At 38.1% G+C, this 27,949-nt stretch overlaps 2 protein-coding genes across 2 annotated transcripts in view; both read right to left on the reverse strand.

Moving 5' to 3' along the window:
• Positions 1 to 210: 210 nt before the first annotated feature.
• Positions 211 to 11,188, reverse strand: LOC104352849 (coagulation factor XIII B chain). Its single transcript, XM_086463126.1, has 11 exons — positions 11,107 to 11,188; positions 9,218 to 9,418; positions 8,559 to 8,744; positions 7,939 to 8,115; positions 7,607 to 7,783; positions 5,631 to 5,810; positions 5,196 to 5,288; positions 4,321 to 4,503; positions 2,502 to 2,705; positions 809 to 991; positions 211 to 422 (listed from the first exon to the last, which is right to left on the reverse strand). The coding sequence occupies exons 1-11, from the start codon at positions 11,186 to 11,188 to the stop codon at positions 211 to 213; spliced, it is 1,878 nt and encodes a 625-aa protein (XP_086319252.1).
• Positions 11,189 to 12,614: 1,426 nt separating this feature from the next.
• ASPM (assembly factor for spindle microtubules) overlaps positions 12,615 to 27,949 on the reverse strand; it is a 33,471-nt gene continuing 18,136 nt past the window's right edge. The window contains exons 18-29 of the mRNA XM_086462574.1: positions 22,803 to 27,428; positions 21,212 to 21,361; positions 20,744 to 20,910; positions 19,419 to 19,578; positions 18,686 to 18,895; positions 18,034 to 18,183; positions 15,998 to 16,189; positions 15,380 to 15,572; positions 14,719 to 14,873; positions 13,987 to 14,163; positions 12,800 to 12,972; positions 12,615 to 12,720 (exon numbers count right to left, since the gene is read on the reverse strand). Coding sequence (XP_086318700.1) covers positions 12,615 to 12,720; positions 12,800 to 12,972; positions 13,987 to 14,163; positions 14,719 to 14,873; positions 15,380 to 15,572; positions 15,998 to 16,189; positions 18,034 to 18,183; positions 18,686 to 18,895; positions 19,419 to 19,578; positions 20,744 to 20,910; positions 21,212 to 21,361; positions 22,803 to 27,428 — 6,459 coding nt within the window. The remainder of the gene's footprint in view (positions 12,721 to 12,799; positions 12,973 to 13,986; positions 14,164 to 14,718; positions 14,874 to 15,379; positions 15,573 to 15,997; positions 16,190 to 18,033; positions 18,184 to 18,685; positions 18,896 to 19,418; positions 19,579 to 20,743; positions 20,911 to 21,211; positions 21,362 to 22,802; positions 27,429 to 27,949) is intronic.

Consider the following 27,949-nt stretch of genomic DNA (forward strand, 5'->3'; position numbering starts at 1 on the left):
TTGCATCCTTCTGCTGCATTCCCAGTTCTTACACTACAAAGGATTTTCACTTACCTCCCCCTTCAGCTCAGACGCAACAATGCCACTGGCCCTCATTTCTCAAAGCTGACTGTAGTGATCTTGAAAATATGAGGCCACCTTAATTCAGCTGTTAATACTAAATAAAGAACATGTACATACCTTTCCTATAGGCTTTCCTGAGGTCCATACTTATTTTCCTCTTTCAACACACCTTGGATACATCAGTTGTCCTCTCTTACACTGCACTTCAAATAAAGTTGTACCAGATTCTGCTCCAAAATGGTTCTGTTTACAGTAAAATCCAACATAATCCCCGTGGTAAAAGTAAACTTGATTCTCATAGAACCCTTGCAGCAGCACATTATTTTTCTCCATTTCATCTTTTGACAGAGTGCATGGCTCTAAACAAAAGAGACTTGATCAGTGTTAATAAATTAAAGGGGGCCTACAGGAAAGATGGGGCCAATCTTTTTATCATGGCATGTTGCAACAGGACAAAGAGTAATGTTTTTAAACTAAAAGAGGGTAGATTTGCACTAGATATAAGGAAGAATTTTTTACAGTGAGGGTGGTGAAACACTGGCACAGGCTGCCCAGAGAGGTGGTAGAAGCCCCATCTCTGGAGACATTCAAGGTCAGGTTGGACGGGGCTCTGAGCAACCTGATCCAGCTAAAGGCGTGTCTGCTCACTGCAGGGGGGTTGGACTAGATGGCCTTTAAAGGTCCCTTCCAACCCCAAGTATTCCACAATTCTATGAATTATAGAGAGAAATAAGTGCTTATCTACCTATACAAACTGGTGGTGAAGTCCACTCTCCTTCAGAACAGTAGATTCTCTCAGATCCTTGCAAAAAATGGTAGTCAGAGCAACTATACTGAACTGAAGAACCACTGTCATACTGGGTCAGGGGTGGGAAAGTAAGAGCTCCATTCGCAATAGAAGGTGGAGAGTCACATTTTTCTGTAGGATCTGGAGTAACATTAAAAACATTTGAAAAACATTCAGCTTAAGAAACTAATAGATCGGCAGCTTTAAAAGCCTGTCAATACTAGATAACTATCAACTCTCATGCAGTGTATGTTCTTACTGTTTCATTATGTCTCAGATCAGAATGCAATCTCCTGCTTAATTCTAAACATAAGAAATCCCTCGTGTACATTTAACTGTTTGCTGCTTCTTTCTACAGCTTTGAGTTCCCTTGCCTTGGAGGAGAGCTCCTTCCTCCTTTCTACAGCCTTCCCTATCAAAGGAAGGTGTTTTGTTTTCCTGTGCCTAGATATATTTAACAACGTACCTTGTGTGAAGATAGCTGTGTATTGTTGAATCCTGAACATCTGTTATTTACAACAGATTCTAGGCCCACACTACCAAAGCAAATTGTTTCTAAATAGGTCTGATATTGATTAGTTAGAAAGTCAATGTGGTGGTTTGGTGTCTGGCAGGGTTTTGGTAGTAGGGGAGAGGGCTACAGAGGTAGCTCCGGTAAGGGGCGTCGAGAAGCTCCTCCGGCTCCAATTTCGGACCCGCCTCTGGGCAAGGCCAGGGCAATGGCGCCTCTGCCAATAACTATTCAAGAGTGAAAGAAGCCGTTGATTGCCTCTTTGCTTCTGTTTGTGTTGGTGAGCGAGGGGGGATTGGACAGAGACAGCCATGGGGACACCCCGGTCGGTGAGGCAGGAGAGGGGGAGCTGTGCCGGAGCAGGGGTTCCCCCGCGGCCCGCGGTGGGGTGGCGGCTGAGCCCCTGCAGCCCCGGGAGCCCAGCGGTGGCCCAGAGGCCGCCCTGCAGCCCGCGGAGGGCCCCGGGCCGGAAGGGCAGGGACCGGGCCCGGAGCAGCCGCGACTGCGGCCGCGCTGGAGCCGCCCGTCGGTGGGAGGGCGGCAGCCCCGGGAGGGCCCCGCGCTGGGGGGTTCTGGGGAGCTGCGGCCCCGCGGGAAGGACTCGCGTTGGGGCGGTTGGAGGAGGAATGGCTGCCGGGAGAGGGACCCCGCGGTGGGGCAGGGGAGGGCTGCGAGGGCCCCTCTGCCTGAGGGGGAAGCAGCCGCGGAGAGCCCTTGTGCCGGACGGGCTGTGACCCCTATTCCCTACCCCCCTGTGCTGCTGGGGGGGGAAGGGGGAGCAGAGCTGAGCCCGGGAAGGCCGGAGCGGGGGGAAGGTGTGTGGTATTTAAGACCTGGTTGTATCTCTCGTTTTCCTTGATGGTGGTGGTTGTTTTGTATTAAATGTGTGTTGTTATCCCCAAGTTGAGTCTGTCTTTTGCTTGTGACCCTAACTGGTGAGTGAGCCCTCGCTGTCCTCTGTCTCGACCCTCGAGCCTTTTTGGTTGCATTGTCTCCTCCCCATCCCTCAGGGGACGGGGTAGGGGTGAGCGAGGGGCTGCAGGATGCTTTTGTTGCCGGCGGGGTAGGCTTAAACCACGACAGTCAATTAAAAAAAAAAAAAAAAAAAAAAAAAAAAAAAAAAAAGTAGTATTGTTTTACCTTTCTTAATGCATTTTGGATATTTCAGTCTGCCCTGGTTACACTGTGTCCTCCCAGGAGATGGAGTGGTAGTCTGGAGAAAATTGTATCCCTGTTTACATTCAAATTCTATGAGATCACCATGTAGGAATATTAATACTTCCTGTCTCCATTTCAAGTCTATGTTGTTGCTGTTCATATCAGTTACATTAAGAGTGCATGGTTCTAGGAAATAAAAGGGTACTTCAATAAAAAGCAACCTTAAGTGATTTCTTAGCTCCTTTTGTAGGAGTTAAGAAAGAGAATCTGAATCAATAGTTCTAAAATGTTTTTGAATCTTGCAAGAAAAAGAACTACAGATGCATAAAAAGAATAATGCAAATGTAAAGAAATGGGCTGAAGTAACAGAAATAACATGCAAAAAAAAAGAAAAAAAGCCTAAACTGGGAACAGTAAATTACAGAAAACACACTTCTGACAAAATCTGGTTTCCACAAGTATTTGTAAACATATGGCAGCCTGGGTTCACCAAGAAGACGACAAGAACTTGGAAGTTCTGTGTTTTTCTTTGGGCTTTTTCTAGTTATTCAAGGCCACTATTGCTTTGATTGCTGACAGGTTTCTTAAAATTTAGTGCCAGGATCACATCAGGTAGTTTAGCTTTCCATTTGACAGTTAACCTCATTTGACTGTTGAAACCACTGTTCAACTTCTGTAAAGCCTGACAGAGGGACAAATACAAAAACACATTTCCACAAGTTCCACAAGAATCATTGCCTGATAGAGGCGCTTATTAATGCTTCGCTGAGGGAAAGGCAAGGAGAAATGAGTTATTACGCATTCTGATGACAGCACCATAACAACAAATTAGTATGGATATTTTCCTGAAACTAACTACAGTATGTGTTCTTTCTGATCTGATTAGGTGAGGGTTGAAAAGAAGTCTCGGAAAACATGTAGAAGTTGATGCGGTTATTTGGATGCTTAGGAGACAAATAATGCTCATAGGAAATGAGTTTTCATTACTTCACAGGGTTTGTTAAATTTGAGTATTCAGATTCAAGAATGCTGATCTGGACCTTTCAATCCAGCTGAAGTACGTTTTATTAATTTAGAAGTAAGTAATTAAACCTGAATGGGTTATTTGCATTTTCACAGAGATTACAAACCTAGAGTAAGACAATTTAATAAAAGATGCTAATAAAATAGAATTATTTATATTTAGGGAGGAAGGAAAGATAAACAACTCTTGTAGATCATCATCAGTAGTATTCCTGCTAGTATTGGTAAATTCCTAATGGAAGTTCTATGCATTGTTTTGAACAGCATACATAAAAGCAACACGAAAAAATGAAAAAGTCCAGAATGAAATGATAGATATAAAACCACATAATAAAACCAAAGGCTGGAGATTTTAAAATGAAAGTCCAAGAAGTCATTGTATTCCTCGATAATCATATCTAAAAGCCATTTTAGCAATGGCTGCGGTCGTTCCTTCTAAACGCCTATTGAAGGACAGGAAGAAATTCACTGAATGGAGAGTATGGAAGAAAGAAGTTAGAGAATCCTCCCAGGTAAAAGGGATAGGTATGTTCTAGAATAGCTCACTCAGGAAAACAGAGGCATGTATTTAATTGGGTGTTTGTTAAGAACAGGCCAGAGGACACCTAGCAGGAACAGCCTAGGTATATTTGATTTGGTCCAGCCTCATGTTTCTGGAATATTTATTAACTAAAAAGAAAGAGAAAAGGTGGTCATGAAAGGATTATCTAGAGATTCTTTCCAGCTTTACCTTTCTGTATTTCATACGACAAAACTTTCTTTCTCACACAAGACTTACCTAAGCAAGTTGGTTGTTCTGTCCAGTTTCCTTCTTTACAGTAAACAGTACTAGGTCCATCCATAAAATGGTAATGCTGACAACTGTATTCTACTGAGGAACCATTTTGGTAACTTTTCAATACTGGACCAAGAACAACACCATTTTTAATCACAGGTGGAGAGGTACAGTCTTTCTGCATTTCTAACATAAGGTAGGGAGAGCGGTAATTAGATTTTTAAAACAATGTTAACACTGGCAAAAGTATCAGAATAATAATAGTCTGAGCAAAAAAATTTACATATAAATAAAATATAAACCAATATAATTTTGTTTTCAGAAACTCTGCATTTGCCTTACTGAATTGCAGACAGGCATTCTATTTCCAGCTACAGTCCTCATCTATGTCTACTCTTTACTGTTGCTGGTTTACACTCAATATAGATTTTTTTTATTTTTTATTTTTGTGATGAGACAGTCTTTATTTGTTGTTTGAATTGCTTAGCCCATGTATGGTTCAAAATAAACAAAAGAAACCTCACTGGAACTATTAGTCAAAGGATCAGCAAAAGACTCATGAATTTGCATGTTCAGAAAACATTAACAGAAGGGGTACAAAATGACTGAAGGTAAATGCTAATGTATGGAATAAAATTACAAATACAGAACAGGTTTATAGGTAATACTTGTATCGCTGGACTATGGCCTTTCATTCATTCAGACTGCCACATTGTAGCACGTGCAAATATTTTCAAGAGTAAGGAACTGTACTCTAGCAAAAGAGTAGTAAGAGTAGTCATAATAGCAAAAGAGTAGTAAGAGTAGTCGTAACATGCCTATAATAGCATCAGAGAGTACTGAAGTCCCTTTTAAATAGAAAAGCAACGTTCACCTACTCATGTCTTCATTGCGATATGTTTTGCTTGCCCTTATTGCTGCATCTGCCTCGGGTGGTGATGGTGCCTCAGATTCCCATTTATCCATAGTTCCTATAAACACAGCAGAAACTTAGAACTGGTTTTCCCAGAAATGGCTCATTTTCAAATACGGAAACAGTCAGCACTGATGTGTTGTAAGATGTAATAAAAATCAATATTCCAGGGGAGAACTACACAACACGGGTGTCAGTTGAATTCACCTAGCTTGTCCTGTCTTTTTAATCTGTGAACAACAGAGTGTCTGCAAATTATGCAGCATTTTACCTCCCAAGCATTTTAACAGAGGAGGACATAAACGATTTTCCAGTTAAGGAAACTGAGGCTTTCCAGAAAATTAAGGCATTGTTTGAAAAATCATTTCTGTTCAGTTGTCAGTCTTCACAAAATACGAACCAATGCAAACAGGGGGTGATGTCCATTTTCCTTTTTCACACTGGATTTCCTCAGATCCTCTTATTTCAAAGGTACTTTGACACTGTACATGAACTTTGTCTCCATTGCGATATGTTCTTCTAACTGTGATGATATGGGCATAAGGAGGAAGCGGTGGTGGAGGACACTTATTTTTTATATCTGAAAATAAAAAGTGCATACTGTTTTCTCCCTAATCAAAACCATGTACACAATTAATTTTACTATACCTCATGCAAGCATATCTCTCAGACATTTTTGATTGATCCAAAGTAAGTTCTTACTCCTATTTTCATAACAAAATGGGAGACCAGAACAAAAAAAGTGATTTTACATTCAACAAATATAGAATAGAGGTATTATGCTATTGCGCTGCTATAAACAAATTTGTAATTTCTCCACATAGACTTAATAAAATGTTCATTAAAGGACTTCAGGAAATAGAGATTTTCCGTACCTTCCATTGATACAATATTTAAAGCAGCTTATGTATTAATTCTAATGGTACAGATAATAATCATAGCCCGTTTCCTATCCCCAAATTAAGTTTGAAATTACTGTATCCTCAAAACTAGGTTTAGGCCTTGTGTTCATTCTTCTGAGCACCCCACCTTCTCTGCACTCACTCAAGAAAAATCCTTGCTGTGTCATCAGAATAATACAGGGCTGGGGTCCTAACACATGCCATTTAACTGAGAGATTTTAGTGCATTTTAAATGCTACTGTATCTTCCAGGAAAGGAAGATTAATTTTATGTTTGTACTCAATCACATAATCATCTACAAGATTAGCCATAAAAGAACTACAAGACGCTAATTTTGTGTTTAACGTATTTGTATTTTTTAAAGGCTAAATATAATGTTTTTTTTTTAACCTCAAGCACCCCCCCCACAACAATTATTAAATTTGCTTTAGCAAACATACTTTGCAGGAAGAATTCCTGTACAAATATATTGGGAAAGAATACCATGGTTTTAGCTTAAGCCAATAAAAATGATTGATTGTCCCGTCCTCTGTCATCGACGCCTGGTATTTCTTGTATATAAAGCAGAAAATTTGTTACCATGAAGCAGTGAGATCTAAAGCTCAGAAATAATCCTCATAAAGGGGACAATATCCAGGTAAGACAATGACCCACAACTATTAAGGTATGTTGAACATTATTGTAAATTCTCAGCTAGCCTAAATCTTGATTAATACTGTTTTCTGCTGTATACTCTATCTCATCTGGTTCACTAGACCTTTCATTCTTTGAAAGTTTCTTTTGCGAGAATCTCCATTATCCCCCAATGACCAGGGAAGTGACAATGATGGTTAAAGGTGTGTTTCTGTCCTCAGGATGACCTTTCTAGTTAATTCTGTTGAAAACATATACAGTTTGGTGAGGCTGTAAAACTCTGAAAAGTATCAGAACGCTCAAGCTCAGGAAAAGGTTGTTACAAATTTTATTTTTAATGCTTCTGAAAAACCAAGTTCCCACCTCACAAGCAGGATTAAACATGCTTGATTAAACCTTCATGTAATCTAAATAGGGTTTAGCTTGAGCTTCAGGGGCTGAACAACTTTCATAGAATCATAAGGTTGGAAAAGACCTCTAAGATCATCAAGTCCAACCATCAGCCCAGCGCCACCATGCCCACTAGACCATGTCCTGAAGTGTCACATCTACACTTTTCCTGTAACTGTTGTTTCCTGCTTCTCCAGGATACAACGTACAGAGAAACAACAGCTAGAGACAGCATCTGCTCTATTGTTAGAGTCTACTGAAAACTAATTCCAATTATCCTCCCCCCCTGCTACCTTGGCTCCATGCCCTTCAGCTGATACTTAATTTCTATTTAGGATGTGAACTGGTACAAAAAGCATATTTTTATTTTGTATTCATAAAGCATTTCATGAGAGAAGGTGCTAGTCTTTCACTAAGAATTTGACATAGTACAACTATAAAAATAAGGTACCTTCACACACTGGAGGGTCTGGATACCATCCAAAATCATAACATTGAATTAGGTCAAAATCACTGACAGAATAGTTTTCCTCACAGAAAAAGTGAACTACATCTCCCTCTTCATAGATTTTCTTCACAGGATAAAAACTTCCATGTGCTACTGCACTCAAAGAGGAGCAAGTTATTTCTAGGAAGAAAACACACAGCACTGAAAACCAGCTGAGAAAGCACACACACCCCCCACCCCCCACCAGATTATAAAACAAGCCATTTTGCAAATTTTTGTTCATTTGTAGAATAAATCACATTTCAAAGAGAATTCTTTTCCAGTCCATTACATACTAGTGCAGTTTGGAGTAAGGGACCACCCGTGTGTTAGACACACTGCTTCTTCTGTAGTGTTTCCTTGTGCGGTACGATATCCCTCATCACATCTGTATAGCACTGTTTCATTCAGTCGAAGCTCTTGTTGGGCTGTGGAGTAGCTGCCGTGATGTAAATTTGGTATTTGACACGACTCTTAAATAAATAAAACAAATGCATAATAATAATTGCTCTTTTCATTTCAAGTTATTATTTTAAAATTTTCCTTAGAAATACCTTAAAAGTGGTCACATCCAAGGCAAAATGTTTGCAAATAATTAATTAAAACATAGTAGTTTACACAAGTTTTCCAGTCATCATTTGGGAAGAAAGTTTGGATGGCAATGGATTTACTTGAAATAATGCGATTTCATCTATACTGATTCCTTCAGCATGTAATTCTATCTATAGAAATTCACCAAACCAGCAGCATATGAAATCTGACAGCTTCTTCCCATGAGGTACAGCTGAGAACGTACTTTAGGAGCACTCAAATGATAACCTGACATAGGCAGTTTGGCCCTACAGATACAGCAAGGACAGTAATATTATATACATACAAGACAAATTATAAAGGAAGAAAAAATGCAGAATCCTACCAAACTTTTTAGTACAGCTGGGCTGGGAGGACCATCCTTCTGGCTGACATTGTACTGTGTCGTCAGTGCCACCACTTGGAGTGTGGTAGCCTGAATTACATTTGTATTGCAGTTTCTCATGTATTTTGAAGTACATTTCTGTACCATAAAAAGAGCCATTTTCCAGAAGAGGCTTGTTACATTTTTCTAAATGAAAGGAAACAGCTTGGTTAGAACAAAAGAACTAACAGAATATTTTTGTTCTCTGATAAGCAAAAGAAGGGGGTTTTCAGCAATCCTGATCTAATCCTGTTTTCTTGACCTATTGAAGAAACTGCCACAATCATCAAACAATAGATCAAACAAATGGTAATAACACGGAGCACAACAACCAAGGAATCTGGAGCCAGGGGGGCTTTGGAGGATATACTTCTGAGGGGAAACTATGTATTAGTTTTCCCAAAATAAGGAAACTGGGCAACTTTCTTGGTGTTCTTATAAAAACACATATGGCAAAAGCCCTTAAAATATGTAGTATTGTAAGAATATCCCATGTATAAACATACGTAGTTTGTATCCTGTTAGGCAGCTTCTGTTACTGTATGTTCCAGGGAATCCAGCTAGAAAAGTTCCCTGCTTTCCTGCTAGAAGCCATGATGAGATTAATAAAGCTAACTCACTGTAGCATTGTGGCACTGGAGACCATCCTGTTGCTGTACAAGTTATTCTTCCCTCTTGAGTTCCAGTTTCAGTTGTATAACCAACCGTACAAGAATAGGAAATTTTTTTTCCCTTATGCATAGGGAAATAGTAACTTTTGAAATTATAATAGTATTGGGCAATCTTTCCATTTTCTATGTGTGGCAAATCACAAGGTTTATCTGCAAAAAGATAAATTTATCACACAAAAAAAATCTCATCCCAGATACGAACTTTTGTGCATTTCTTTGTTTAATATCATTAGGATTGATTCAGGCTTTCAAAGGTGAATGAAATTCTGAATACTTCCAAGCATGAGGGGTCTTGTAAGACTCACTGAATTTAAGGACTATTACAATTACATCCGCTTTTGTTCTTTAGGTTCACAGGAGCATCAGCTGTAGAATGAGACTTCGCAAAGCGAACTGGGCAAAACTGATGCAATATTTGACTCTTTATTTAGCCCAGAAGATGCATGAGCACCCTTTGCTGCATAAACATACTGCTGCCTGCTCTAAAATCCAATGGCAACAGTGTCAAGATTATAGCTCCTCAATTCAGCGAACGTTATCAGAACAGTATGACAAACTGCCGGGAGGCAACATAGGAGTTAAACTTGCTGAAGAAAGGAAATTTAAGAACAGATTCAACAGGAAATGAAAGCAGAAATGGAGGTTATGGAAAGAACAAGCAAATCTGTAATTAAAAACAAACAGTAAAAGGAGAAAATCTTTAAAAGGAGTTGTGCTGAATATGACGTTAAGTTATTAAAAAAAAAAGCAGCAATGCTTTACATTTGGATTTCTTACAAAATTATCTTTTGGGTCTCAAAAATTCTCTCCATGGTATTACAGAGCGATCTAACCTGAAGAATCAAGTTTTTAAAACTGAAGCACCACCTATGAATCTCATTATAATTGGGCAAAATTTTCCTGCAAGTTGGCACTGCTGCATTCACCCTACACATGTTAGAACCAAAATAGCAAAATACTGATCCTTCAACTCAGTAATGTCACTAGAACTTAAATAGCAAGTGCCAAGATTTTTCTTTTTTTAATATTTCCCTTCCTCACACAGCCACCGTATCACATCTAAATAAATAAATAAATAAACTACCCAAACTCCAACCTGAGAGTAATTAAGATTTTTAAATAATTAAAATAGTTGCTACTTACATACCTTTTGTTTGACTTTCCAAAGGGTATCAGTGTAATTTCACCTGCTTTGCATAAGGACAAAACTCTAGTGAAGACAGACATAGTTGCCCCAAAAATGCTGGAGTTAAATATACATGAGCAGATACAAAACAAAATGCAAAAAAAGGGACACCTTTTAAATTAATGGAGGTGTACCCTCATATACAGTCCACAGCTTTGTGAACTTGCTGTTCAAGTGGTATGTAAACTGTATAAACCCAGGAATTTTAAGCAATGATGAAAACAGGGATAGGACATGCAGAACCACCCCAGACTAGCTTTGCAGGTTCCAGTTAACTTTTATTCTGTTGTTTTCTGGTAAAGCCAAAGAAACTTCAGTCGCCAAGACACTTTCAATATATAAAATGTTTTAATAGTACAAAATTAAATTTGTATAAGTGCCTCAAAACCGCACAGATACATTTAAAAAGAAACTTTCTGAGTAAGTCTGAACCTTTCAGTATTACAGCTTTGAAGTTCAGATATCAATCTGTAGCCCTGAGCTACAGCAACAGTTGAATCATGATCATCAGCTACCTCACAACAAAATTGTATTTAAAAAGCCGTGGTTACTCTTGGTAAAGATACAAAAGACATTGCACTTAAGTTACCTAGACTGCATGTTCTAGATTCAACATACATTTTTGATTAACAATAGAATTCAATGTATTTACCTTCTGCAAAGAGTTTGCCTAAACACATCATAACTAGGAAGAAAAAGCAGCTTTTAGATCTCATCTTCATTACTGTCTCCATCAACAGTTTCCACCACCCGTGAAAACTGCCTAAGCACTACTTTTGTAAATAATTAACTGGATTTTCAGAGGTATTCACAAATGCCTTGGTGTGTCCATGGTATTTTGTAACAAGTTGTTTCACCAAAATCACTATTTTCATTTATTTTAGTTCCCCAAATACCCTAACATTAAACTTGCAGAATTCTACTTCCATTTGCCACACTTCACATCAGTAAAGAGGACAAAATTTATCATTTTACAGTGAAACCAAGCAACAAGCTTATGGGACAATTTAAACTAACTGAACACTGTTGCTCTCAGAACCTCCCGAGTTCCAAGTTTAAAGGTCAGTCTGTTATCAGATTGTTAACCTTGGCTGAAATAAGAGGAAATAGACAATTCCTCCCTCCTCCCCATATAACCAGTCAGTTGCATTTTATCTGTATATAGATAGGGATAGAGAGAGAGATGTGTATCTCTCAGACTAAAACCATAGCCACTGCTATTATCTGTCTGTTGGGTTTGGCTGTATAAAGCTAGCCCCTTTTGAGTCTCTTTTTAAACGAACAAACAAAAAATAGAGCCTCATTTACAATGCACCATCACCTGACTGACTAGTAACTACCAGTTGATTTAGCATCATGTTCCACCCTTGGGAGGTATCATCTTTAAATTTGGGGGTGGGAAGGTATAATTTTACAGTCTTTGTTTTCTTGGCCTTGCTCTAAGAAAATACAATTCAAAGGCACAAAAGAACAGTATTTAAGGGACATGCTGTGATGAACACAGTCTGTTTAGCCAGATAAGATGCATGCTTGTATGTACTCCTCATTTGATAGGAAGAAAACAAGTCACCCACCCTTATAATATCAGGTCAGAATTTCTAGATTCAGCCTTGTAACACCCCGTTGTTCCATCATAATCTTGTAGTGTTAAAAAAAAGGCATTATAACTTTATTTTTTTCCTACAGTCACACATAATCCCTCAAAACAAAATCCCTAGAAAGCAAACTCCAGCTCCCCAAAAACAGTAGCCAGTTTTGAAATCCACAGACTATGCCTCCCTTCCTACCTATACCTCTCCAGATCAGACAAGCCAACATAACTGTCCCAGAGAAACAACTTTTTTAAAGAGAATTCTACAATAATTCAGAGTGAGGAATACAGTGATATTTGTAAAATTCATAGTTGAATAATAACAATACGTTACTGCAGTAGTGAAATTTCCAGGGCTTATGATTTTATTGTACAATTGCATTTGGTAGTAGTACAAAATAGGATTTCAAAAGCTGTATACAATACAAAAAGTTACAGAAATGTTATTTGCAATTTGAAAAAAACATTTTCAAAGGTAGCGTGACACTTATTTACTTTTTTTCAAAATCATTTAGCTATCTACTACATACATGCTGTACAAATACATCTTCATATACATCATTTACATTTCAGTAGCAGGAAATACCAAGCGTATCCATCACCATCAGAATTGCTTGCAGAGGATCCACAATTTCTTGCATGTTATCTTTCCTCAAAACCCAGTCTGGTTTAATTCTGTGAAAACATTAGTGGTTTGTCATAAAAATATTATGTTGCCACAGGAAAAGCAGCAGACTAGTTTTTAAGCTCTTACCTTGAAACTGTTTTTATTCTTAGAGGGGTTACTGGAACAAAGGAAGTTCCACTTAAGAAAGTATTTGTTTTTTGCTTCACAAGTGTTCTCTCTGCATCCATTTTGTGTTTACGAGCTGTAAGTTTATATAGGCTTTGAATGCAGGTAACAGCTCTTGGCATGCCTCGGATTTCCTGAGAAAAAGTGAAAATAGTAACCAGTTAACACTACAAGTTTGAAAGCAACTTAACAAATCAAAAAATCTCTTTTATTCAATGAAAACTGAAGGTTTATAATTTAAGCTGAACTTCTACCCACAAGTGCAGTGAAACCATTTTAAAGCCAGCACACCTACAACAAGGCAATCGGTCAATTGTCTAATGATTTCAAAATACTTAACAACTGGTATGCGACTTGAGATCTCAGAAAACTCAAAGTCTTACAAGTCAGATTTTACTAATTTCTCATTAAAACCAATTTTCACATGTCATTGGCATATGCCCTCAGTGATTGGTACAGAGAGACAAAGCAGTGCTTGTACTCCTGTTCATAGCAATGAAAGAAGAACAAGGCAATGGTCAGAGGTGACTAGATAACTTAAGTGCTTTATCTGATGGATAAATAGCTAGGGAATTTATAGCATAGAATGCAGACTACCCTAATAACCATATTAGGGATTCCAGCAATAGGGATGGAACAACAAACAAAGGAAGGAAATTTCTTTCAGGAACAGGCTACCTCTCTGTTAAAGTCAGGGACAATCATACTGCCAGTTGTTACTGACAATAGGGATCTTGACTTTATCTGAAAAGCAACAGCAAACTTTAAGAAATGGAATAAAAGTTAATTAAGTGGCAACTAAACGATATCTAATGCTAAGCAATTGATAGAAAGTCATCAAAACTCTGTGGAAAGTAGGGATTGCAGTATCATAATCTTGCAAGGATTGCAGAATCAGAAACCTCAATGTCTCATTGAATAGCTCTGGGTCACCAGGGCATACAAAGCACAAAATAATGAGTGCTTTCACCTTCTTGGAATTTATTTTTTTTTTTTTTTTAAAAATCAGAGTTTAGTCATAATTAATATTACAGCCATAATAGATATGGTAGAGAGAGAAAAACAAAAAAAAAGTTACAAACATCACCAAAACATGCAAGAAAAGTATGTTAAATCAAATTATTAAACCTAAAACATTTAAGTCTCACCGAAGCTCTTTTCGAGTCCTTTGAAAGGATGGCCAACAAACAACAGGTCTTCGTGAAAATGCTTCCTCCTTTCTCTGAAATTTTGTCCCCAGCTTTCCCCCTGTACGTTTGCAGTAAGTCTAGTAATGTGTCTATAGAATTTTCTACTTCATAAACTGCTTGAGTAGTTCTTTCATACTGTTATACAAGAAAAAGACAAGAGAGGTTATATAGACAAATCTTTAAAATATCTTTTAGATTACAGGAAAAAGCAAAATCCATATTCTCCCCCAGATCAAATTTGTAGCTAGTCTGGCATCCAAGCGATAATAATTTAATTTGTGCATTCTATGACACAAATTTGGAAAAGTAGCCTGTTTTCTCGAACATACATTTCTACATTAAAAAAAACTTCATAGCTTATCCTAACTACCACAGTTTTGCATTTCTACACAATTTTATGCATTTCTACAGTTTCATGCAGTACTTGGAATACCTTGCAATGTAATCAGTTAAAAGTAAACTTATTACTTTAAGCCCATGAAATAATTTTCTTTTGCCAAAAGGAAAACTAAAGCATAATTATTACAAAGTAGATAATTGGTTTCAAAATAACAGTTAGAAACGCAGAAACTATTTTTTTATTCAAAACTTTTCTTGATTCAAATTCATCCAGAAATTTTGTGGATTAATAAATGCTACAATAAATTAGTCTACAGCTTATAAACCCGCAAAAGGAAATATTAAAGTTACCTTTGAAACATTCAGTAGAACCTGAACTGAATATCTGATCACATCCATGCACGGAACACTCCGGTTGCAACTTCGGATCAGAACAAAAATAGTGAAGATTGCTCTGCTCCGGGCCATATTTTCACAACAGAGCGGGGACAGCCTGGTAGCCACCTCTATGATAATTTAAAAAAAAAAAAAAAGAAAACTCTGAAGCTCAAGCAATTTAATTGCTAGTCAAGGTTTTCTCTTATTTTTAAATTGAAGTGCAAAGAAGTAAAAACAGCAATTACTGATTTAAATAAGTATTTCTAAATTAATAGTTTTAATATTCCAGACTAATTAATTCACTTAATTTTGTAAGCAGACAAATATATCTACAGAGAACATATACTGGTAGTAAATATAATTGACTTTTGTAAGGCATAGTATTACTAGGACTACCAGGAAATTGGAGCAATCATGTAGTATTTACTTTCTCTACATAACCATTTAAATACTGTTCGTAAATCAACAAACTAATTTTAGTTTGGAAAAACCCCTCCTCAATATATTCTTTAATGTGTTCACATTTTACAACCATACAGAAAGCCAAAATATCATTATGAACTCTTCTCAGCTAAAAAATTCCAGTTTCTATCACCCTGAAATTCTATCAGTTGTAATAAAATGAAATACTGACCAAGGTGCTTTAATGCTGCAAGAATATAAGACAGATGTTTGTATTTTAGAAGGTATTCAATGGCAATTGCAGTCCTGTTGCACAATTTGTTTTCTTCTCTGCTCTTTTCATTAGCCTTTTCTAAACTACGTCTTAAAGCTTTAGTTTTTGCTGTGTCATTACTCTTTCTCCACAAATATCCTCTCCACAATGCCTACAGAAAAGGAATTTCACAAAGAGAAAAAAAAGTTGTGAACAAGAGACAATAAAGTTCCAATACCATTCCGAAGTCATTCTACATAAGTCCAACAAAGTTCTTTACCTTGGTTATTAATTTTTAAGTAATTACCATTCAGTGTTTAATCTTCCAAATACTGGATTTTCAAGAAAAAAAGACAAAACCAAACATGCATATACACCCCTCACACACTCTCCTATAAGTCACCTCAACTGGTATCTGCTTCATATTACTTCATGATCTGTTTGCATTTAGCTTTGATGTCTAAACTGAAGCTGACTTAGCTTGCAATTTAACTGATAAACTCACTAAAGCAAACATCTTTCCTCTCCCCAAAAACCTATGAGAGAAAAATGAAAAACTTAACAAAAAATTCTAGTTGTCTTACAAGAAATATTTACCTGAAATTTAACTATTCCAACTGCAAAATTTCTCCTACGCCTGCAGGCAAGGAATCTTCGTAGATTTCGCTGGATTATGGTTGCTGCATTATTTCTGTGATTTAGCCAGCCTCGAATCACACGTTGTAATTGAATGATTCTTTGATAATCTCTTAGAAATCTCTTTTGTTGCATTTTTGCTCGGAACCATCTCTGTTTAAAAGAAAAGTACCTTTCTCTTTATTTAAGATTTGCACATCCTAAACAAGCACTGATAAAAACCAAAGAACTATTCTAACATGAGCTTTTACAGATACAGGCACTATAAACATCACTAGCAGTCATATAACCACCATGACATAGCTCTGATGGGCCTTGGGATAGCTGAAACACAAGACTGCAAAATGAGGGGAAGCATTCAGGATAGAATAGAACAGAAATAGAGTATTTTCAGTTGGAAGGACCTACAACAACCACCTAGTCCAACTGCCTGGCCACTGCAGGGCTGACCAAAAGATAAAGCATGTTAAGGGCATTGTCCAAATGCCTTAAACACTGACATGCTTGGGGCATCGACCACCTCTCTCTAGGAAGCCTGTTCCAAAGTTTGACCACCCTCTCAGTAAAGAAAGTCTTCCACATGTCCAGTCTAAACCTCCCCTGGCACACCTTTGAACCATTCTCACCTGTCCTATCGCTGGACACCAAGGAGAAGAGCTCAGCGCCTCCCTCTCCACTTTCCCTCCTCGGCAAGCTGTAGAGAGCAATGAGGTCAACCCTCAGTCTCCTTTTCTCCAAACTAGATAAACCCAGAGTCCTCAGCTGCTCCTCATAGGACTTCCCTTCCAGCCTCTTCACCAGCTTTGTTGCCCTCCTCCGGACACATTCAAGGACCTGAACATCCTTCTTGAATTGTGGGGCCCAGAACTGCACTCAGTATTCGAGGTGAGGCTGCACCAATGCCAAACACAGCAGGATAATCACCTCTTTTGACTGGCTGGTCAAGCTGTGTCTAATGTACCCCAGGACACGGTTTGCCCTCTTGGCTGCCAGGGCACACTGCTGACCTATTAAGCCTGCTGTCAACCAGCGCGCTCAGGTCCCTTTCTTCAGGGCTGATCTCCAGCCACTCCTCTCTCCATTTATACTTGTGCCCAGCATTACGCCATCCTAGGAGTTTTCTTTCTCTTGGCTGGCTTTTAAGGAGAACCGCCACTCCACTTTTCTCATTTCCCTGCTCTGTCTCTTCCCCACTATATAAGGAGAAAGGAGATAGGGTACTGCATGCCAAATTTGAGCAGAGAAGGCTCTTCCGCCCTTTTGCTCCTGCCTTAAGGCAAAAATATAATTTATGAGGGGAGAGAACAGATTTATATATATGGAGGACGAGTAGGGCAAAGTTTGCCATAACATCCTTGACTAGAGAACAGCTGTTTCAGGGATCCCGTTTCAGACTCTCCATTTATCCAATGCTGATCTTCCATTACTGGGACTAAGTTAATGGTCAGTTTGGAGACCTGAAGATAATTTTTACTATTAGGCAGTGCTGCAACACAGCTCTGATTTTTGATCTTGCTTTTAGATAAGTAAAACATGTTTATATTAAAAATGCTGCAATTTAACACAGACTCTGGCACCACTGGCAGGTTAGAAACATCCAACGGAATAAATCACTGTATCACCAGGGACTGTTCATGTAAGAAGATGCTGTTCATTTCACAAGCCTTACAGGTTGTCATGCCTGATCTTTCCTACTTCCAGTATGATGTAAAGAAATAGGCTAAGACAGCACCCAGATTCCTTTAGCAAGCTTGAAGGTCTGAAGGAAACAAATTTTCACATCCATACACAGCTTCAAAGTGCTTAAGCTTCCAGAGCCTGCTGAGATCCACTCTATTACGCTTAGCTGGGTATAAGCAGCATTATTTAATAAATCATAGTCTCCATAATTCAGCTTTATTTTTGCACGTGAAAGAACTACCATGTCTTAGTGCTACAGCTTAGCTGACAGTAAAGAAATTAGACTGTTACACAAAATCATTTGTCCTTCGACTAACCTGTATTATAAGAACAGATGAGATCTGGTTTTGTGCAAGCTTTAAGACGAGGTGAATCCTATATGCCCTTTGAATTTTAATTGCAGAGATATGATGATATGCAGCTGCTGTAAAATAAAGCAGTCTCTTCTTTTGCTTCTGTTCTGAAATCTATAGAAGGAAAACAAAAGTATCATTAATTTTCATACTCAGAGGTAGCTGATCATTTATGCAAAGACCATGGTACACAGCAATATACTATCAGATGCTGAAAAACTGCCTCAGAAATCATTACCTCAGAACTAAAGCTACCTTTCTTCAGTACTAGATCTCGAATTGAAACAATAACATAGAGAAGTGACCGTAAGCAACAGCATTAACATGTAGCAGAGAACAGTTTCATTCTAAGTGTGTGTGTGCCCAGAAGTATCTGTTATAAGGTAAGCCACAAAGATCTCAGAAGCAAAAAAAAACCAACAAACAATTAAAACCTATTTTAGTATTAAAGCATTGTCAGAAAACGCTCAAACAGTATTTAGATCTATTCTGACCGACGCAGTTCTCAAAGTAGTCAACAAGATTTTAGTTCAACAAGTGATCAGGTTTTCCTTTTCTTGCCAGCAAGAATTAATGCTAAAACAACAACTATAGTTTTAATTTGAAGCATACCAACCTTTTTTCTGACTAAATAACCCCGTATAAATGCTTGCAGTTTAATGACAGCTCTTCTAGTCTTGTTGTATTTCACAAACTGAAGCTTGCCTTCCTGCCAAGCCCTCAGATGTTTCTGGATAATTAGAGCAGCAGCTTTTTGTTGAAAAAGTTTCCTTCTTGCCTTGAAACCTCTGTATGCTCTTTGGATCAAACATGCAGCTTGAAGCTTCTGGAAAAGATTTTAAAGAACGCATTGGTAATTAAGTTTTTGTTCGTTCCTGTCACAATCAATATATATTTATGTTTAGTTCTAGATTTTTTTTTTCCATCACAAGAAAAAAACAAAATAAAATAGGAAATACAAGCAAGATCATGCATTACTAGTTGCTATAATAACACACTTTCACAATTTGGAAGGTCTTTTCCTTTACTTAAGCGGGGTCAAAATAGGGGCAATTTAACTTAATCCTTTGTAAGTAATAAAGCCAGGAGAAAATTTTAGATTTTATCTTAGTGTAGACAGGGGTAATTCAACAACTGGAACTGTTCAAAAACAAGAACCAACCTTGCTGCTCAAAGTAAAAAGGAAATTCAGTATTTTGAAGGTTAAACACTTTTGATTTGAACAATCTTTGTTCTGGCCCCACCCTTTTTCTCTTCTATACTTCTGCATATCGATGACAAAAATCAATCAAATACATTGAAAACTTTTTAAACCACCATGACATAGCGGAGTGCAAGGGAAAACATACCTTTCTTAAAAGTCTTCTAGTCCTGTACTGTCTATACGCCAACTGAATCTTAACTGCAGCATTCTTAGTTGCCAGAAACTGATGTCGAATCATTCGTGCAGTAAGCGTTGCTCTCCATCTTCTTTGAATGGTAAGTGCACAGAACTTAATTTTCAAGAACCTAACATGAAAATGTATTTTAGGGTTTTTTCAAAAAGTTGAGAACACTTAGATTTTTAAAGTAAGAAAACAGTGACGTTTTATAAAATTATTAAGCTATTGTGAAAGCAGAGCCGTTATCAGCCAAATCTTGAAACACTAGAACAAGGAAGGGGAGAGCTAGCAATGTTGGCAGAAAGACTGGTTTAAAATAGAAGATAATTTTTGTTTGCCCACAGTAGGTACTTCCAGAACTTGCTGCCAAAGGAGGATGGGGACCAAGTTTGCAGACAACACCAAACTGAGTGGTGCGGCAACACGCCTGAGGGACAGGATGCCATCTAGAGGGACCTGGACAAGCTCAAGAAACAAACCTATGTGAACCTCATGAGGTTCAACAAGGCCAAGTGCAAGGTCCTGCACCCAGGTCGGGGCAATCCCCAGTATCAATATCGGCTGGGCGATGAGCGGATCGAGAGCAGCCCTGCCGAGCAGGGCTTGGGGGTGCTGATGGATGAAAAGCTGCACATGACCCAGCAACGTGCACTCGCAGCCCAGAAAGCCAACTGCATCCTGGGCTGCATAGACAAGGATGTAAATTTTAACATCCACAATCTAACAAGCATGGATGCTGAGGAAGCACCTTAGAAAGTAATCAGGTTAATGTACTCTCCCTAACAGCATCTTCTACTGCTGCTGGTAGAGGACACAGTTCTGGATGAGATGGGCTGTCAGGCTGACCTAGTAGAGCATTTATGGTAAAACCATCTCACAGCAAAATAATAAACACAAATTAGTTTAAGTATTCCATTATGCATTATAATGAAATAGCTTTCCATCTATTAGTTTTATGCTGGAATTTTAACAATATCCACAACATCCTTCCAGTAAAAAAAAAAAAAAAGTGAAAAAAAGACCAAAGCCTACTCTTTCTAGATGCCTAATATGCAAAATTTAAGTTTGTGAGGTAGCTTTCAGTCCAGAAAAATATTTAAACGTAAGAAATATGTTGTGCAAAAGAATAATTCCACCTGCATCAACAGGATTGTGTTCATGCACATTACATACATGCTGCAGGGTCAGAGCTTGAGAATCTATAGGCACTTGTTAGAGTGCAAAGCAATACTAAATAATTATATAATAAAAGCTTTGAAAAGTAGAGAAATTTGCATCAAATGCAGTATTACCGTGTCCGCTGCTGTTTTGTTTTGAAGTGACTCTGAATAACACGTATAGCTTTTACCACAGATGCATATTCCTTTCGTGCTCTGCAGCCTCGAAACCAGGCTTGAATTACTTGTGCTGCTCTCATTTTGTTAACCCACTGTCTGGCTTTGTATCCTCTATATGACGCCTATTAAATATATAAAAGGAAAAAGAAATCAAAACTGTTTGTTTGTTTGTTTAACGGAACAAACAAAATTAAAAGGAAAGAAGTCACATTAGCATGAAAGGCTTTTAGGATTCCTATCTCTACAGCGTTACAAATACCTAGGTTCTCACATCTAGGAGATGTTTTCTAAAGCAAGTGAAACGCATTCAGAGAAGTACCACAAATGCCACTCTCTCTAATGTCTGTAAAAAAATGTATGTCGTGAAGAAGCAAATATAAAAGAGATTAAAAAAACCCTAAGAAAACCACCTTCTGGGATTACCTGAATTCTAACAGCAGCTCTTTTCATTTGATGGTATCTTTGTTGTTCAATATTTCGCATCTGATGGGCTCTGTAGTGCTGCTGTATTAATACAGCAGAAAACTTGCACCGAAGGTATTTCTGTCTCTGAATAAATCCACGGAAAAATGCCTTAAAAAAAAAAAAAAGACATTATCTTGCATAGCATCGACAGGGTAGATATTTGCATATTTTAAAGTACAGCTGTACTCACCAGCTTGTTAGAAAAACAACAATATAAGTAAACACATTTCCGACTTCCCAATTAATTCTTTTTTCCTACCTTTTAAGCAAGGTAATCATACTTACATTATTCAGGATATGTAAGTTAAACATTCAGAAAATAACTAAGAATCTGCTACATCGCCCCAAAACACAGAGGAGAGGAAGACACACCTGTTTTCTTATCTGTTAAGAACAGCATGTGCTCTTCAACAAGAGAGTAGTAATAGCAAACTAAGAAATTATTGTAAGAGTTTATTTATTTCCCTTTCTTGCCTGATTTGTGGGGAAAAATCTTTTCATTCCAATATCCTGAAGACAAATCCTTCCCTTAGGGTAAAATAACTAAGGCCACCACAGGAAATCACTTGAAGCTTTTCCCAGAAGGAAGAAAAAGCAGCATACTCCCACTACATACAGATCATAAGGACATACACCTTCCTCATTCATCCTCAAAATAAATAAATAAATAAATAAATAAACTGAAGAAGCATGCCAGAGTAACTAGTCTCGGCTTCTTTGAACTCACAGTGCTTGGATATTTAGCTTGCTACAAGGAGATGAAGAGTAGTTACTACTTCTTGCTGGCCACACTTTTATTGCATCAATAAGGGTAGGAAAACCCACCAAATGAAATACTTCCTGCCTCCTGGAGTACCTCTGAGAAATCACAGATCCAGTTTCACATCAAGTTTCATGTGGTGCCACTCAAGGTACTAACTGAAACGTACAATAAGAATGCAATTTCTCTCCTTACATTCCTCTTTAAAATGTTAACTAGGCATGCAAATTACTCTAGGGCCATTTAATAAACCTAAAAGAATGAACATGATTGATTTACTCATGCCTTCCTAAATACAAGTCTCAAAAGAATGTAGCAGTTATGCCTTTTTTGCCATTTACTTCACTTTATACCCAATACGTGCCCACTCCTTTCAACACATCAAGACAGTTTTCATTCACATGCCAATCAAAAACCCCATTCATTAAGCCACTAATATTTACACTGGTGAAAGCCAGTTAGGACAAAAATACTCTTAAAAGAACCACAGACACACACACAAGTATCAGAACTCATTTGAGGAGTGAAATTCTAGAGGAGAAACAAGAAGAAAAAGGCAATATTACTTTTTAAGATGAGTACCTCACCAAAGAAACAAAACAGAGTTGAACTGAGACTCATTTCTGTGCACTGTGGTCATAAGCTTTTTACATCCGCCGTGCAGCAGATTTCAGAAATTGATTCTACTTCAACACATACCTTTAAATGGTAACTTGCAAGAGCAGTAACATTAAAAAAAGAAAAAAGAAAAAATCCACCCAAACCCTACTACTATACATTCAAAAGTACCTGAATTTTTATTATGCTTTCTTTACTCTTGTGAAACCTCTTCTTTTCAATGAATCCTCTGACTCTAGCCTGCACAATGATAATGTTCCTCCGGATTTGTAAGTAAGTTGTTCTTTGGTATTTCACAGTCAAGTGGGATCGGTAGCATCGTTGTAAGACAACTGCTGCTTTTTTATAGCTTTTATATTGTGATTTAGTCTTATGCATTAAGTAATAGGCTCGTAATGTAACAGCTGCTGTTCTAAGTTGAATAAATTTTCTACGCTGCACAGCCATCTGAAGAAAAGACTGAATCCTTCTTGCAGCTCGTATTTGTCTTGCTGTTTTTCTTGCTTTCATACCACGGAAGGCAGACTGAATAATTACGATTGCTTGTCTTTGAGCAGTATACTCCGCTTTCTGTAAGCGAGCCCTGTGACGTGCTCTGTACCACCTCTGAATAGCAACTGCCGAACTCTGAATTAATTTATAGCGAGTCCTTGTTCTTTGGCATCGAAACATAGACTGGATCATTATTGCTGCTGCTTTCTTTTCAAGAAAACGCCTCCTCTCTACGCGCATTTGTAAGAATGACTGTATACGCCGTGCAGCGACACTGGTTTTATACAGCTGCCTGGCTTTTTTAGCACGAAAAGAGGACTGAAGGCAAATGACAGCCTTTTTTATTTTTGCATAGTTTTCCATATCAGCTTCTTTTGCCATTTTGGCTCTGAACCTTTGCTGTATCACTCTGACAGCCCAGCACAACTGTTTGTAATATCTATGTTGTACGTACATGCGATAACTAGACTGTATTACAATTGCTGAAACATGCATGACTTTCAGTTTCTGTCGTTCCTTCATGCCTCTATATGATGCTTGAATAACAACAGCAGAATTCTTCATTGTCAGATATTTCTTTCGTTGATTCTTTCCTTTAATGTAGGATCGATAGTATTTCTGTATAACAATAGCTGCAATTCTCATATTTTGATAAGTCCTTCTATTCCTGTGCATTTTGTAGGCTGACTGTATTGTACTGGCAGCTAAATGCATACGCTCAATACTCTTCCGCACCCTGATACCTCTGTACACAGCCTGTATGCGAATAGTTGCTCTGCGAAGAGAAAGATACTCCAAAGTATGCTGTCTTGACAGAATCAAAGCTCTATATCTCCTCTGAAACACAAGAGTGGCTGCTTTAAGAGAGACGTATCTCTGACGTTCTCTAAGAGCTTTAAAATTTTTCTGAAAAACAATAGCAGCACAGTGCATTTCTCGATGTTGTTTTTTTGCCTGCATGTCTCGAAAAGCCTTCTGAATACAAATTGTTGCTTTCTTTAACAAGGAGTAACGCTGTACTGCGATTTTCTTTAGGGTATTGGCTCTGTATCTCTTCTGTATTAGCTGGGCTGCCCACTGAACTTTTCTGTAACGGCGGTACTGCCTATACATTCGGTAGTTTCTCTGTATTGTAAGCGCTGCCTCATGTCTTTTCTTCAAGAAGCATCTTGTTTTCATTCCTCTATAGGCAGCCTGAAGAACTAAAATAGAATTGTACAGTTTTAAGTACATTTCCCTCACACGCTTCCCTTCCCTGTAAGCACGATAACGTTGCTGTATGATTACTGAAGCAAGCCTGACAGCTTGATAAGAAATGTAAATTTTGCGCATTCTTAATGTTGCTTGAATAACTGTAGCAGCTTGATGCATCTGCTGCAACTTTTTTCTTACCACAAAGCCTCTATAAGCAGACTGTATGATAACAGCAGCATTAAGGAAAGAGAGATATTTTTGACGTTGAATTTTTGCTAGTTTTGTGGCTCTGTATTTTCTCTGAATTACAACAGCAGCTGTCTTAACGGAAAGAAAATGTTTTCTTTTGAGAAAAGTTCTAAATCTTCTTTGAATAAGCTCAGCTGACTCACTCATAGTTCTTATAAGTCTTCTTGTTTTCATACCACGAAAGGCAGCCTGGATACGAAGTGCAGCACTTTTCATAATCATATAGTTGTAAACTTGTGTATTTCGCTCCTTACAAGCACGGAACCACTGCTGAATCCGTCTAGTTGCCAGCAACAATTTTCTGAATTCCCTCTGTTGCTTGTGCATTCGATAATAAGATTGTATTATTGCTGCTGACTGATGCATAGTCTTTAAGTCTTGTCGGACCTTCATGCCTCTACAGGCAGCCTGAAGGATAATGATGGACTTCTTTAGTTCCAAGTATTTTTTACGTTGTACTTTGCCCAAACAAAATGCTCTATATTGTCTTTGAATTATAATTACTGCCATTCTCATTGCCTGATATTTTATGTTCATGCGATGCATCTTAAATGTGGCTTGGATACAAACAGCCGCTTGATGCATGCAGTGAACTTGTCGTCTAACTCTTACACCTCTATAAATCGCCTGGATGTTGACTGTGGCTTTCTTTAAAGACAAATATTTCTGCTTTTGATGTTTAGCACGAATAATTGCACGATAATGCCTTTGAACTACTATAGCTGCAGATCTAAGTCTTTCATAGTCCTTTTTGACCAAGTAACATTTGAAGGCAGCTTGTACAGTTGTAGCATCTTTGTTTAGTTTGTTCAATTGTTTCCTCACAGTCATCCCACGGTAAGCAGACTGCAAGACTAAAACAGCTGCTTTTGTTTTTAGGTAAATTGCACGTTGGGTTTTTTTCATACAGTAAGCTCTAAAGTATTTCTGAATCACTAGAGTGGCTTGTCTTAATTTCTTATATTTTAGTTGATTTACATGCATTCTGTAATACGACTGAATAATTATTGCAAGATTATGCTTCTTTTGAATTGCTTTTCTCACAGTTTTCCCTCTCCATATTGCCTGAAGACACACTACGGAGTTACGCAGCTGAACGTATTCTTGCCGTTGTTTCTGGCCAATAACATGGGCTCTGTAATGCTTTTGGATAGTTAGCACAGCATGGTTCATAAGCCTGAATTTTTTCAGAGCTATGAATTTTCTGAAGGCAGTCTGTATCTTAGTAGCAGCAACACATTGTCTTTGAATCTGCTTTCGTACCTTCCAGCCACGAAAAGTTGCTTGTAAAGAAAGCACTGCCGCTCTTGTTGTTAAGAAATTCAGTCTTTGCCTGTTAGCAGTCTTACAAGTTCCGTACCACCTCTGAATCACGATGGAGGCCTGAACCATTGCCTTGTATTTCATTCTCGCAGCATGAGCTCTAAAAGCAGTCTGAATTTTAATAGCAGCTCCATATCCAAGTTTAAGCTTTTTGCGTGCTTTGTAACCCCTGTAGGCTGCCTGTAAGCACACAGCTGCTTTTTTAACTTGCAAGAACTCCTGCCTCTGACACAGTTGCTTTTCATATGCACGATAATGTTTTTGAATGACAATGGCAGCACTATAGATGCGTAAATAACGTTGCCTGTCCCTTCTCATTCGGTAGCGTGCCTGGAGAAATATTGCAGTCTCCGTCCACCTTTGTATTTGTTTCCTGACAAGATAGCCTCGAACTACAGCTTGAATTCTTATGCAAGCTCCCTTCAATTTCCTATAATCTTCTTTAAGTTGAAGAGCATATCTACGAGATCGATACCTTCGCTGGACATAAAGCGTTGTCTCCCTTAACGCACAATAATGCTTATGTGCTTGCCTCATCTTTACAAAAGCTTGAATCTTCACTGTTGCATCTTTCAAGTTTTTATAGCTCTTCCGGACAATGTAAGCACGGTAATTTGACTGAATTTTTATCACAGATCTCAATACGCGAGCCTCTTTCCTAGCTTCCATTCCTCTGTAGGCGGACTGCAGGACAATAGCTGCCAGACGCATCCTTTGGAAAGCAGCAGCTGCCTTTTTAGAAGCAACATGTGCCCTATACCAAGTCTGAATTACACAAGCAGCATTCTTAATCTCTTTGTATCTTTTCACTTGTTGGTATTTTCTCACATGTGACTGCAACGTAGTAACAGATTTTTTTAGTCGTAGAAATCTTAGGTTCTCTTTCCTCATTCTCCACAGTGATTGAAGAACACAAACTGCTTTTGTTTGACTGTATAGTTTACGTGACTTCATGCCTCTAAAAGCAGCTTGGAGAACTATCGCTGCTGCACGCTTTTGCAAATAGTGTTCTCTTTCATTTTTTCCTAGTTTATAAGCTCTGTAATACTGCTGGATTGTCACTATTTTTGCCCTGTGTTCCTGGTAAGTACGCCTAGCCAGCTGACACCTGTACCAAGCCTGAATCTTGATAACACTTTGCTTCGTGCGTAGATACCGCTTCAGATCTCTGTGCGTCCTATACCAAGACTGTATGACAAGGGCAGCCCTCTCTCTTTTAGCCAGTTTTGAAGATTGCCATTTTCGGAAATAAGTCTGAATCACTAGAGTTGCTTTAGTTTTCTGTTGAATTTTGTATTTTCTCCATCTTCTGAATGCAGACTGAATAGTAAGTGCTGAAGACTTCAAGATTTCAAGTCTTTGTCGATCTTTTTTTGCCAACTTAGATGCACGCAGATGACTCTGAATTGTAACAGTAGCCCAAACAATTCGTTTATATGCAGCAACACATTTCACCATCCTTATCCTTGCTTGTACAAAAATAACATAGTATCTTAGCTGTAAATATCTTTTCCTAGCAGAGTATCTCCTCCAGTAAGCCTGCAGGAAAAAAAAAAAAAAAAACACAGAAAATTTAGTGGTTTCTTCATGGTATCTTGAGTTAGCCCTAAAGTTGAGGACTACTAACCTCATCCTTTTTAAGATTTCTTTATTCCTACTTAATCCCTATGAAAATAAGACCAGATAACTGCGTAAAAAAAAATAGAAAGCCAAACACTTGAATCATCGCTTTTTTAAGCATTTTAAATTCTGGAAAAAAGCTAAATTTGCCCTGGCAACAAAAGATTCCCTTTTAAATTAATTGATAAATCAGTGTTTCTTTAATCTCCATTTCAAACAGTCTTAAGAATGTAATATTTAGCTTTGGGTAATAGTGGGGAAAGTATCCTGAGAAACCAAATTAACTGCCCAGCTACCAATTGGTAACTAATGTCTGGCATTCTGAACACGCCCACTGCAGGTGTCATAACACTGAGTAATTTTTTTTTTTTTGAAAGTTTCTTTTAAGTAATGTTCAGCAGCTGCAAAAAGGAAAGACAACACAGTCTGATCAGCCCTTA

The sequence above is a fragment of the Leptosomus discolor genome, chromosome 3, assembly GCF_034619465.1.
Source record: "Leptosomus discolor isolate bLepDis1 chromosome 3, bLepDis1.hap2, whole genome shotgun sequence".
NCBI classification, from domain to species: domain Eukaryota; kingdom Metazoa; phylum Chordata; class Aves; order Leptosomiformes; family Leptosomidae; genus Leptosomus; species Leptosomus discolor.

Coding starts and splice junctions, on each gene's coding strand:
- LOC104352849 (XM_086463126.1), bottom strand. CDS start 11,188: ATGGAGACAGTAATGAAGATGAGATCTAAAAGCTGCTTTTTCTTCCTA. Junction 9,419..11,106: donor AGGCAAACTCTTTGCAGAAG/GTAAATACATTG, acceptor ATCTTTTTGCAG/ATAAACCTTGTGATTTGCCA. Junction 423..808: donor TTCACCACCAGTTTGTATAG/GTAGATAAGCAC, acceptor TCTTTTGTTTAG/AGCCATGCACTCTGTCAAAA.